Source organism: Callorhinchus milii, unplaced genomic scaffold, assembly GCF_018977255.1.
Source record: "Callorhinchus milii isolate IMCB2004 unplaced genomic scaffold, IMCB_Cmil_1.0 Scaffold7, whole genome shotgun sequence".
In the NCBI taxonomy this organism is placed as follows: Eukaryota; Metazoa; Chordata; class Chondrichthyes; order Chimaeriformes; family Callorhinchidae; genus Callorhinchus; species Callorhinchus milii.
The window spans coordinates 20920659-20934391 of NW_024704748.1; the positions used below are offsets into that span (position 1 = coordinate 20920659).

The 13733-nt window shown below is 34.5% G+C and overlaps 1 protein-coding gene across 1 annotated transcript in view; it reads right to left on the reverse strand.

The window, feature by feature from the left end:
- The window catches only part of LOC103180447 (adhesion G protein-coupled receptor A3), a 152536-nt gene that overhangs the window by 20028 nt on the left and 118775 nt on the right, over positions 1 to 13733 (reverse strand). The window contains exons 14-15 of the mRNA XM_007896329.2: positions 8464 to 8671; positions 7318 to 7517 (exon numbers count right to left, since the gene is read on the reverse strand). Coding sequence (XP_007894520.2) covers positions 7318 to 7517; positions 8464 to 8671 — 408 coding nt within the window. The remainder of the gene's footprint in view (positions 1 to 7317; positions 7518 to 8463; positions 8672 to 13733) is intronic.

A 13733-nucleotide genomic window follows, 5' to 3' on the forward strand; every position in this document is an offset into this window, starting at 1 on the left:
TCCTTGCATTTGATATAGTGCATTATTATTCACATAACGTCCCCACCATGTGAAAGACGCTATAACCTATGTAATTTTATTGTTATTATTTTGTTGTTATCACATCGTTCAGACATCTCAAAGTGCTTCACAAAATTTACTGTAAAGTGAATTGACTATATTTTGTGGGCAAAACGTGGCAGCCAATTATGCACAGCAGCGTCCCACAAACCGTCATGGATTGAATGACCCAATTCTTTTCGTTATTTCTTATTATTATCCCTGGAAAGCAACCCGTCAATCGACTAACAACCAGGTTCCTACTTACTGCTAGGTAAACAGAGGTGTGTGGAGGAAGGAAACTTGCCGAAGGTTTCACCCCGGCCCGGAATCTGTAAAGATCTATATATGACAGTCTAAATGCCAATAATATCAATGATATTAATGATCAAGCCACCACATTAAAAGAGAACATTTGTTCAATTAGAAGCAGGAAGTTACAGAACTCATTTCACACTATGGTCACAATCAAAGTGGTCATGAATGGCTTGAAGAAATAATTGCAGAGGCAAATTATTCATAGTTGCATTTCTGAATCCATTCAGCGGTCATTTGAAGTTCATTACTTGTGACACTTTCTGTAACAGTCCCCAACAGACTTATACAAAAATCATACATGTTGAATACTGAGTGTACTTTTCTAAATTAATATTTCAATGAAGTTAAAATTCTGTTTAATTTACTATATGAACCATGATTTTTTTGGAAGATTAAAACAACAAAATTAATTAGGATTATGCCTGGAACCTTGTGCAATATAAGCATTTCACTAAGCCACAATACCTATTCAGGAAGCTAAAATTAATTTGCTAAAATAATAACAAGAATCCTGAATGTTAATTTACAGAAATAATTACTCTTAAATCATAATAGTTATTTGAAATGTATAAAATAAATATTTGATTAAGGGATTGAGTAGCATAGGAAATGGATGCTGGAGTTTGATTATTAGATGGAAAATTATTGTGAAAAGTATGCATCTGCAATGAATATCTGTAAGGTCATATCAGTTAATATCATGAATAGATTTTTTTATTACAAATTTCAAAGTACAATTTTAATGCGATTCAATTTGTTGCCATATTAAAATGGGTTTAGCTTCTGTCCTGCTCTGACGATGTGATCTTTCACACACTTACCTCAAAAAATATGAATGGAAATGTACAAGTAAACTGTAATTATAATGACTTGACATAACATTTTGAGCTTTAAGACGTCTCAACCATGTGACAACACCCTATATCAAATGCTAGGATTATTGTAGTGCACCTGTAAGGATTTTGCCTAATTTTTATGGTGACTACAGGGGTATAGCCTAAACACTAAATAAGTATTGGATGTGCCTTGACTCAAAATAATGCAATGGCTACAAGCAGGAAAGCAAAATAGCTAACATGCAGTTCCATGCATCGAGAAACTACACTTGAATAGTCTTTGAAGAAGCATTGTATTTCAGCAAATAATATTTAAGAGTTAAATACAAACTATGTTTGACTAACTATGTACGGAATACAGAATTTGTAAATTTAGCAAATTGTCGGAACAGTCTACACTCTTTCAAATATCAACATTAATAACATGCTGTCATTAATTTAAGATTGGAGAAAGATGTTCCATATACCCAGTTTGACATGATTAGTGTATGCACACTTTAAGCTGAATAAATTGAATGTTCATCAGAGCACAGGAGCTATCGTTTTGTTATGAGCCACACTACTGAAGTAATGAAGAATCTGGTACTTGAAAGAAAACACAGTTGCCTTGGTGAGAAAGGCATCAGAATTTGTTTAATCTTAAAGAGGCACAAAGGTCATATAAGAGTGCATATAAATACTGCAGAAGTGAAATTATTCTTGCCATTAAATCTAGTGATTTGACACATTGTGCTTATAATGCCAATTTTGCACTTTATACAGCTTCCATGCAAGTGCCAAAGGCTTCCATGTGAACATGGATTACGCACAAAGTAATGTCGCTTCTTATTTTATGTGTATTGTATGCTGAAGTACTGCTACAAGTTTCTGCTTGTAATCATTTTTAGAGAATGAGTTACACATTCGTAGGAATAATGCACATGGCTGGGATTTTCAGCACAATTTCCACTAACATTTATTTTTAGGCACCAAATGCACTTAGACTTTGAAGCCTTAAGCCACTGTTTTTATTGCATTATTCCGAATGCATGTTAAAGAATGAATGGCCTTTCAGTGCTTATGTTGGTGATTTGCCCTGAGAGAGGTTTATCATGTACTTAAATTTTTTGTGTCAATTCTTCTTTGTCAATTTTCTTCTCCCTTTATTTTCTTCTTGACAGTAGGGTCCAATCTGTGGGTTGGGCTAACTCATGTGCAATTTTGGTGGCTGAGTTAACCATGTATGGAATCTACGGATTCCAAATTAATTCATGTAAAGAAAACCTGTAATTTCTTTGTATACATGTGTTATCTCATAACTTAGATCCTAGTAAATGAATGCCAGGTGGCTATTTGATCATATCATCGTCATCCATGTATACCCTACACTTCCAACAGGGGTCATTGAAAAGCGATCAGGAGAAGGAACCCTGACAAGTGTACTTCTCCATTACCAAAGGAAGCTTATCCATTATAATCTTCCAACTGCTGGGCTGACGGAGATCAGTGAACGAAGCAAAGACTGGAATTTCAACCTTCTGCTCTATTTGGCTTCAGGAATGCCTTTACCTTAGCTATTAGCCCAACAAGGTAGGTTCACATACTTAGTGATATGGCACATGCAAAATTACTAGCAGTGGTATAAGACAGATGTTTTATCTGCCATAGAAGCTATTTATGGAACGATTATCAATGTGTGATAGAAACAAATAATTTTAAATTAAATAGGTTCATGGTTTTCAAGCTTAAACAACAAAATGACTATATATGTATATGCTATATTCCACTCCTCGAGCATCTCTTTTGAATCTAATGTTTTTTTAAAAAATGTGATTGAAAGCTTTACTAATAACTATCCATACTATACTTATTTTGAAGCTTGTCATTGTCTAATTACTCAATCTGTTGTTTAATTAACAACATCTAAACTGTTTATAACCATGTTTGCATATTTCTAGTATTTTCCTTTCCTCCATAGAAAGCTAAAGTTGATATCCTCCATAAAAATTCTAGCAGTGTGGACAAACATGAGACAAAAAGTTTTATGTAGTTGTTTTGTATATTACAAATATAATGTTGTGTGTGTATCTGGAAGGCTATTTGAGTACCTTATCAGCTCTGACATGATTTCCATATATTTCTAATCCTTTGCATTGCTTTATCTCTCCCCGAACTTGATTCCTAATAGATTTTGTCTATTTCCCCAGGTCTATTTATTCTTTTTCCTTTTTAAAATTTCCTCGAGGGCTTTCAGTCACTCATTCTTGCTTTGGCTCTCATATTCTTCTGTCTCTATTGTGATTCTTTGGTGAATTGGCTGAAAAGTGCAGTATAATTTGGGATTGAGTAGGGTAGTCTTGTCAGAACATCATGTCTTATTGCTGCAGTGTAAATTTTGGTACGTAAATCAATTTGGACTCCACTTAGAAGTAATCCCTTAAAAGTTCTTAAGGGACCAGTTTTCAATGTTATTAAACAACTGATTGTAGGATTGGATCTTTTAACGACATTAAGTACTGAAATCCATTATTGGAGCAACATTACTAATGCATGCACTATTGGAGCATAGCCCCAGCCAATGTGATTCTAAGCAGGAAATAAACCTCAGGTTCCCACTCCTAATTGTTCTACTTCTGTAAGTGATATTGCTTCACCTCATCAGTAGTGCCTATACATAAGTCTGTTCTTTTTTATTCTTAACCGCAGTACGTCTCCGTCCTTATTTATTCTCTCTTACATGGTGCTTTCGATTTTACAGATCTTCCAAAAATCAACAATAAGTTTTTGGAGCGCACATTATGACTCCAATGTTTCAGTAGCATAAGAACGTAACAAAGATTTGAGCAAGGCCCTTCAGTTCAACAAGCTCTGCTTCGATTCAAACATATACTCTCTCTTAGACCATTTATTCTATGCACAGGAGGGAGATATTGCATAGATACTCCCAGTGCCTCGAAGGTAAACATGTTTAAGAATATTTATCCATTCCCACATCTCGTCTATTGAACTGTGGCACCCTTGCTTTCAGATGGAACAATCACCTACTCCAGACCAGAAGAACATAAATCATTGTATCCCTTGGAGTATTTGTCCATCTTATCCTGTCCTTTTATCCTCCAATCCTATTCTAAACAGATCCAGATATTTTTTAATGTTTTCATTGACTCAGCATCAATTGCTTTTGTTGGGAGTCTGTTCCACAGATCTACTCTTCTATGAGGGATAAACAATGTCTTCTAATCTTGCAACAATACAAGATATGTCACTGCAAACCTCTTAATTTTAAATTAATGATGCAACATTGAACATGGACACTGCTTACGTGCCACTGTTATCATTTGCATGAAATTATATTTGTTAACATTTACCAAGATCATTATTGTTTACAGTACAGAAAAGACCGAATACAAAGGAATGATTTATTGCCGTATTGCAAAGTACATTTTGATGCATTTCAATACTTTTACATCTTGGGTTAATTAAAAACTATTGTAAACAATGCTTGACTTATTGTATTTCACTGGAGCTTACATTACGAGGGAGGCAAGACAAATAATTTCATTTTCAGCGAAAGAACAATCTCCCCTCATTTCAACCGATTAGGTTAACTAAAATGGATACATAGAAGATTCTATAATTTATTTATCTATTTCTACCAAACATCCAGTGACAACATGCATGAATAATAATGTAGTGACTCCGTTATTATGGCTGTTGCTATGTTGTTATGCAGGGGTGTAATTAAAGGCCTCCCACGCAATTCCACCATTCTGAAATAGAACCCCGACCACACAAGCCATTGCAAAAATGAAAGCAAATAGTGTTACAACTGCTCTAAGGCAGTAACATGTGTTTTTCACGCACACAAATACACACAGAGTCAATTCCGGCTCTCTACATGCTCTTCGTTATAATTTGGTGCCAATTATAATCATTGATAACGGAAATACTATTACCATTCAGCAAGTATAACATTGTAAGATCTTATTTACACTACAGATTTCACCCAATATAGATTTTCAGGTCTCTAGTGTAAATCCTGATAAATATTTTACCCTGCGACCTGTTTAAAATTGATTCAAACACTACCTATGGAGAAAAGAGTTCAGCAGTGGTTTTACACCACAATAAATCCAGCACAAGCTCTTTCAATTCCAAGCACAGCGTCAGAATAACATCTTTCCATTTTGGTGCAATAATGTGCTGCAGAAATTTCACTTTCTGTCTTTTACTGCAATCAAACATAGACATTGTCTGAGCGGCTTGCTGAGGAGCTGACTGTAAATGAGGTGGTTCAGAATCAAATTAGAGCAATGAATTGCTAGATCTGATACAGGTAACAGCGTAGATACTGTTTATGTGACTATTTTTCTACATTGCTGAATTTCTGAGAATATATTATAGTGTAAATGTGCTCCAATTGAAATAATTTATTTGAATGCTTTGTTACTTAATTATTTGCTTTACAGTCTGACACTGTTATTAATAAATAATTGATTTTGTGAAAATAGATCCTCAGCTCAATACAATATTGATATGATTCTGCAAAATTCTCCAAAAAATAGAAGTGAAATTTCCTCCAAGTAATTGGAGGAATTTAAATCTTACTCCATTAACAGTTCTAATACCCGATAAGCTATTAAAACCTGCTTGACTTCAGTTTTTCTGGTTAAACTCAGAATTTAATTAATCTGCAATATCTATGAACTTGTAAATATGAATTGCACGAATATCTCATACTGATCTATAATTTGTTTGGGACAATATGACTGAAATTAATTGCTTATCAAGTATTTTTACATTAGTTTCAGAAAAAAATAAACTCAACACAACTGTTTAGCTTTATATTCCCAAGGTTTACCTTTTTGGATGAAGTCCAAAAGCTTTTTTTTAAAAAAAACTCAACATATTTTCAAAGACTTATGCCTTGGTGAGTGATAATAATCACATTAGATCATAGAACTGTCACAAACCCATGCTATGATTGGCCAACATCTGTGCTCCATTTGACAGCAGATTAGTATTCTTCACACATTTATCCTCTATTCCACAGTCATTTGTACAGCTGGCCTTTACAAATACATACCAGTACATTGACATTTACTCAATTACAAACCTTTCGAAATGTAAACATCTTGAACCTATTTATGTGGGTGTAATTCTTTTGAAACAATGAACTAATAAATGTGCAACACAATAGATTTTAGCTTAAATATAGGATTTAATGCTTAATTTCATCTATCAGACAATTCTTGTCTGGGGTGATAATGCACTTTTAAATCCAATATTTCCAAATTGTGTAAAAGAGTGATAAGTAAATGTCAAGGATAATGATCTCACCACATACTCTATTTCATAGATTTGTCATGCCTGTTCTTTTTCCTTCACAGACTTGTTGCTAATTTTTTAATGTCTGCTATACATTGTATATGATTGTTATTGTGAACACAAATCGGAACAGAAATGAATGAGTACCAAGTAAGATGCAAAGCTATTAAAATGAACTACAATATGATAGTGACATTTTAGCCACACTTCAATACAAATTGTATGGTGGCAAATATAAATTATAGGCAGTGAAATCAGTAAACACATTGTAAGCCCAAGCATTGGATTACAATAAAAAGGGTAACTACTGCTGTGGAAAATGAAGACCAAATGTCCTTGTCTAAAAGAGCACAACATTCTTGTCTGCCTTTCTCATATACAATTATTCTATTCAACTGTGTCTATCTCCTGCCTGATTAAAATAATTTGTGCAGTAGAATTTAAATGCTGAATCAGAAAATCTTTCAGGAATATAGTATTAAATATTATATATCAAACCATATAACAGACTTTTGAATAAATCAGATGATCCTATTATTTTTACTGCATCTCACTTCATAAATTACAGTTTATGATGCCACACTGAAATCATTATAAAGGAATCAAAATAAAGGAATCATACAGTCTACAAAATATTACATTGAATTCTTTATACTTAATGCTACTATAACTGTGGTTGAAATCATTTTTTTTGTGGAATGGGCTGGCCTGTTTTTTATCAAATATAAGTTAAATGCAATAAAATGAATGGTAACTAAGTGGTTTTGATTTGCAAAAATAGGACAACTTTCTATTCAATGCACAGGAACATACTCACCATTAGTACTGCAAAGTTACTGAAGCGCATACATTGAATGGTAGTAATATTGCTTGCAGAACCTGTTAGGTGGCACCCATTAGCACACCAACCATCCAAAAGGTCAAAATCCCAAAATGCTGCAGTGGGATCTGCACCAAGTGCAAAGTGCCTCAGAACAATAGTGATGGGTTTAGTGAGGTTCACAAAGCTGCACCCATCTGCAGAAACAAATTGCATTAGGTAAATGGAGTGGAAAATCTGATGGCTGAATGCTGTGTACACAGATCTAGAATGTGTAAAACTGCGAAAGGCACAAGTTAAATAAAAATAGCTTGTCTGCTGAAATATTCACATGAAAAACTTACATAATATAATTAAACTTGACTTAAACCTGTTCAACTCTGACTTTTCCAAAGTATTTTATTCAAATGTGCCACACAGAAAAAAAGGCTATTAAACTGTTTGTAATATAAAAGTGCTAATGTTTCAGCATCTCCTCTTCAAAACTTTACATAATTGATATAATCCTCAATATATCTCATTGCATGTTAGATAGCTATCACATACGGAGATTGAGATCACTACTGTATTCTGGATGTGGTTGAGCATGCTAAAAATCTTTCCCTCTCCCCCACCCTCCAAAAAAAACCTTTACAAAAAACGTGAAGATTAAAAATAGAGCCCAACCATCATTTTCAGAAATGCATGTTCTTACTTTGATTGTATTCATGTATTCTGTTGCATTTTAAAGTACTGCCTAAATGGCAGACATAAATACCAGAAATCTTTCAGCTTGGACAGGATGTTTCAATAAATTGTTCTTTGCCAAATGCAATCATTGATACAGATAGAAACTGACATTGGAAACTATGAAGCAGCTATCAGCTAAAAATCACCCTGTAACATACGCACATAGCAATAAATTCAAGGTGAATAACACAACCACCATAATTTTAGCCTCATGCTGTAGTTTGCAAATATCTGAAAGGTAACCTGCACCAAATATAAAAACTGATTTAGATTTTTTTCATTTTCATGTGTCTCAAAGCAAACTAAAATCTCTAGTACATGCATTTAAACAGCAATTTTGTCAAGCTAATGCGTATCATTTGAACCACGAGAAAGAGTTAACAATTTGTCTTTAAAATACAAGTAAAATCTTACCTATTTTAATAAAGACAACAGGAGTCGAAACACACTTGCGTTTCCCATCATCAGCGAGGTTTGACGAGTTACCTGTCCTGGGAAAGAGTTTTCCATTCCGGAATACAATAAACTGTAGCTTGCAAGATGAGTTGTCAACAGTGTGTAAGGTTGGGAAATGAGTAAAAATTGCTGGTGGCAACTGAACTGATGCCACTGCTACAGTATTCTGTAGAATTAAAGCAAAGAAGAGAGCAAGACAAACGTGAGTCACAAGACTGTTGTTTTCAATATTTTCCTTTGCAGCTTGACATATTAACTGTCTCCTTTATCGACACACTGGAAGCTACCAAAAAAGGAGTCATAACCAAGGGAATTGGTATAATTCAGTGCATTTTAACAAACAGCGAATTTCCATTGCCTGACAGAGCCTTTTTGGTCAAGCTCCCTGCTGCAGAGGTGAGAATGGTTCCTACCATCCATGCTCGAGGGTTACATCAACACTGCAGATCTTATTTAAAGAGACAACCTACCAGGTTTTTACTCTTCACTTACAACAGAATCAGACAACGCACATACAAAAAAAAATTCTAAAAGGTTGTTTTTCTAAAATGGTTTTCTCTTTTTCTATGAAATAATGCTTATAATACAATATATCTAATCAAACTGAACAGAGAATGAACTTCATCTGAATTGGTTGATTTCAGATTCCCTTCATGTAAGCAGTACGCAGTTCTGAGATTTCCTCCAAATTAAAAAAAATATTGATTTGGGAATGCTACCTGACACAATAATTAACAATAAATGGCACATCAGAGACAAAAGCCAAGAGTTCTGCACAATGTACCATCATTAGGGAACTAATGAAATATTTACATCAGCCAAGAATCATTGCGCTTTTTTTAATTTATGATATCCTTAAAAGCAAAAACATCAAACTAAAGAATCATTTTCTACATATAAAATACATATTCAGTCAGCAGTTGCTGTCTCTTACGTGAAATTTCTTTCTTTGACCAAATCGGAATGGCAATTTGATAAAAGCTCAGCAGCAGATATATTAATTTGTAGCCAGAATTTTTCCTATATAATTAATGCTGATATTAAAAATCAGGAGCAACTATTGGGCACAGCCACTTAGTAAACTGGCAATGCAGAAATGTTGTAGTGTCCCAGCATGACATTGTGTGTAACCCAGTGTAAGTACTGAGCCCTATCTACCCCCTATCTACTCCTTGCCCACAGAAGCCATTAAAATGAAGTACATGTGAAACAAATTTGCATTTAATTAATTGCAATTCAGAGGAAATTCAGCGAGCCACAAGGGAACCAGGAGGTTAGGCAACCTGTAACTTACAGCCTATGCCTTGTGAGATTAATTTGGTTCTACCCAGGAGTGTTGTGCAGCCTTCTGACTGAAACAAGAAGGGGTGGCACACAAGCACAGAGTAGCAACTAAGCTGAGAAAATATTGATCACTGGAATTACTTGGGAAGCTGGAACTACATTCAACAGGGCACAACAAAATCAGAACTTCAAATCAGATAACTCTATGAACAGGGTTAAGTCAACACCATATCAGTAGGAACATTCGAGAGACTGACACACAATTAACTACATCCTTCCAGTCTATCATAAAATGTTATGGATAGAACAGGTTTTTAAAGTTCAAAAGAGAGCTTATTCCCAAATGTCATTTAAATTGTCACAGATAAGGCTTATCCACTTTCTCAGAATGCCAACTTCAGCTGCTGCAAACCAAAGCAATTTCAGAAAGCAAATGTTCTAGGTCTTTTCAAATTCTGACAAAGAACCACAGCTCTTCTCCCTGTTCTATAAATCACAGGATCATGGTCAGTTTAATAGACACACCAGCACTGTTTCTCAGCCAGAATACTCAAACAACCCATGGACAAATGCTACAAAAGGTATCTGGCAACTGAACAAATAAATCCATGACCATTAGCACCCCAATGATTTTCTGTTTTTGATGGCAGCAAAATTACTTACCAGCCAGTTGACCTCACAAATCTTCTGAAAGACTGGATAGTATATATTCCTCCCATTTTGGTAAAATGTAAATGTGAACATTGCATGCCATTCACACAGCACATACTCAGAATTGCGAGATCAGATTCGGATGCACAAACTACTTGATGTCTTCTCTCGACTGCTCAGACACCACAGGGAATGGAAACGGAATGCTGATTCCTTAATGCACTGGGTCTTTGTATTATAACATTTTAATATTTTAAACAAATATCAACAGGTAGAATAGTATAATTAATAGAATGTTTGGTTTATATTTTGCAAAAGTATGATTCTGTAATCAAATTTTCGATTTGATGTGATGATCTGAAACTGCTCTTATGCAGCAGACTGATTCATATTATTATCGTGTACTGGGAACTATTATTTTATCTTTATTGCAAACACATAGTTACCATATATTCTGTATTTGAATCTTCTGTCCACTTCGATGGAAACATCTGTAGGTTTTTTTTCCCCTACAAAGTAGTTTCAGCCATAGAATGTTTAAATAAGATATCTGGATTGCAAGTACTTTCTTTTTTTCATTATTTCATTTCAAATAATACATCAATCTATTTAAGTACAGCAGATAAATTTGAGCCACATTTTGTTCTTCGGTAGATGCATGTCAATATTTCTAATACGACCTGGAAAATGCATGATTTTATAGCATCAATGCCAAGATGTGCCACGTATAAAATTAAATGACATTGAGAATGCAAGCAGATTGTAACAGTACACCCCTAATGCCTTCAGTGTCATTTTTCTGTTACCATTACTCACGTACAGGAATTAGAAACTGCAGTACAGTTACCATGACAACCAGCTGCCTCTCACATACGGTATCAATTTTGAATTTGTACAAAGTATTTCCAGTCAGAAAATAATATTGTGCTAGGAAAAATATCCTCGCACCGTTTCAACCTTATTTAACGATACTTGAAAAAAGAACAAGGCTGAAGTGCTTAAGTGTCCACTTTCATTGCAACTTGTAATTCAATAGCTTTGTGGGAAAACAATAATGATTTGTTGTTCCTTTGTTTTCTACACATTCCTGTTTACATGACTGCTCAATTGTTATACAATAAAATAAAGGTAAATCTTTTAATGAAAGATTAATTTGTGATCTATCTTCCACCCTACCCAATTTGCTACCTGAATGCTATTATAGGTCACTAATTTATCATGTCAAAAATTGCACCTCCACTAACCTCACAACCTCCTGCATTAAAATGCTAAGTACAGTTTCGCTAAAGGGTAGTACAGCCATTAACGGAGTTGAGAGTAAGTTAAAAATACACTAGTCAGGTTATTATACTTAAAATGATTCTATAATGCATCTAAAAATAACCTTTAACATACAATTATAATCATTAACAGTGAAATAACACCCAAAATATCACCTAATGCAGGCAATCAAAGATCCACTCAAACCGCTATTGTTTGCATCTCTTACTAGCCCAAAATAATCAGAATGGCAATGACATCATTGCTATTTGTATAATGAGTCACCATATAACTTCAGGCGAAGATATATGGTACATATATCGCTTTCTCTTTTTGCAATGTGTGTTTCCTAATCACATGTGTAGGTACACAACCAATTTGCAATGATTTGAATAACAACAACAACTTGCATTTATATAGCTCCCTTCCCGTGGGTAGCTTCCTGAAGCGCTTCACAGTGGCGGAGTCTGACAATGAGCCAGGGGGAAAGGGATGGGGGAGGTGACCATAAGCACAATCAGCAAGGAGGTTTTTGGCCTCCAGGGCTTTTGTTCGCAAATAAAAATGAGTAGCAGTTTGGATGTTTTTTTCCCCTGGAAATAAAATTGATCCACATAAATCTGACCAGTGCCAAGGTTAGAAAATACAAGACCTGTGACAACTGACCTCTACGAGTGCCAGTCATTGCAGCTTGCAGTGTGGAAGCACGTAAAACCAAAAGGCTAGAGGGAAAAGAGAAACTGCGAATATTGTTTCTCTCTCTGTGGGATGTGTTGGTCAGTGTCTCCACTTGATAGGCCTGAGATCAGGAACTCATTGTTATTAAGAATCACTGTTGCAAACCCATGTCCTATCAATCCATATGTGCATGATATGTTAAAGTTTGACTAAGACACATTGTTCATAATACATCTTTAGATGCATTGAAATAATAAAGAACCTCAGAATAACAAACAAAAGTAGTTTAAATAATGTAAAGCTTTGGGAAAGAAAGTGACAGATTTTAAGTCAAAAAGCAGGAAATGAACAGAATGCAGCACAATTTTAGTCGAATCAAATTCCTTGGAACAAATTGTACCTTTAATTCTGTCTGCTTTCACTGAAGTTGAGCACTATACACTTAAGCTTAATTTAATATTTAGGCAGTGTGTTTATATATAGGTACATTAGAACAATGGGGCAAAACAAATCAAATTTAGTTACTGAAGGTTAGTTTACTGTGCAGGGAAATAAAACTAACATAGTATAGATTCCCACAATGAAGAGATCATTGTACTTTGATATTAGAAATTGTGCAACAATCAATTCCAGACCAAATTTAAACCATTCATAAATAGAATTACATATAGGTTTGAGATGACAAAGAGTGCAACATTTAATAAAATTAAGGCAAACATTTAATACAAACAGAAAGTTGTAATGCTGATAGTAGAAAGCAGAAGTATTCTTCCTCACTCAGTCTCAATATGAGATGAATGACAGTGTTTATTCATTGTAGCTATTGCATTCATTCAATTATCATTGGAAATTTCAATAGTGGTGATGAGGTATAAGATAGTGTCATACCATAGTACATTTTGCTTAAAGCCTACAGTTGGGTGTAATTATATCCTTAAAGGACACCATGCTATATCCACTCAAAACTAAATGTTGAGTATTCAGTGCTTCAATGAAAATAATTGTAATGCTTCTATTGTATGATTTTCCATTTTTTTAAACGACAATATAAATCAACTAAGTATCAAAAATGAATCCAACTGTCCTTATTTCTTATGACAAACATTATTATTATTATGCGTGCACATTAGTTTTACAAAAAAACACCAGAGTGCATGCTGTGAGAATTGCACAGTTATGTCAGAGTTATGTAATGATAGCCACACAAGACAGTACCCATATGTACACCTGTACTTATGTTACATCTGCCCTATTGACAGAATTAAGGGCACCAACCTTCAGTGGCATCATCCAGCCTAGCTTCAACTGTCCCCGCTCTCCAACATGTTATGGAAGTAAAGGGTTGCACCAGGCTC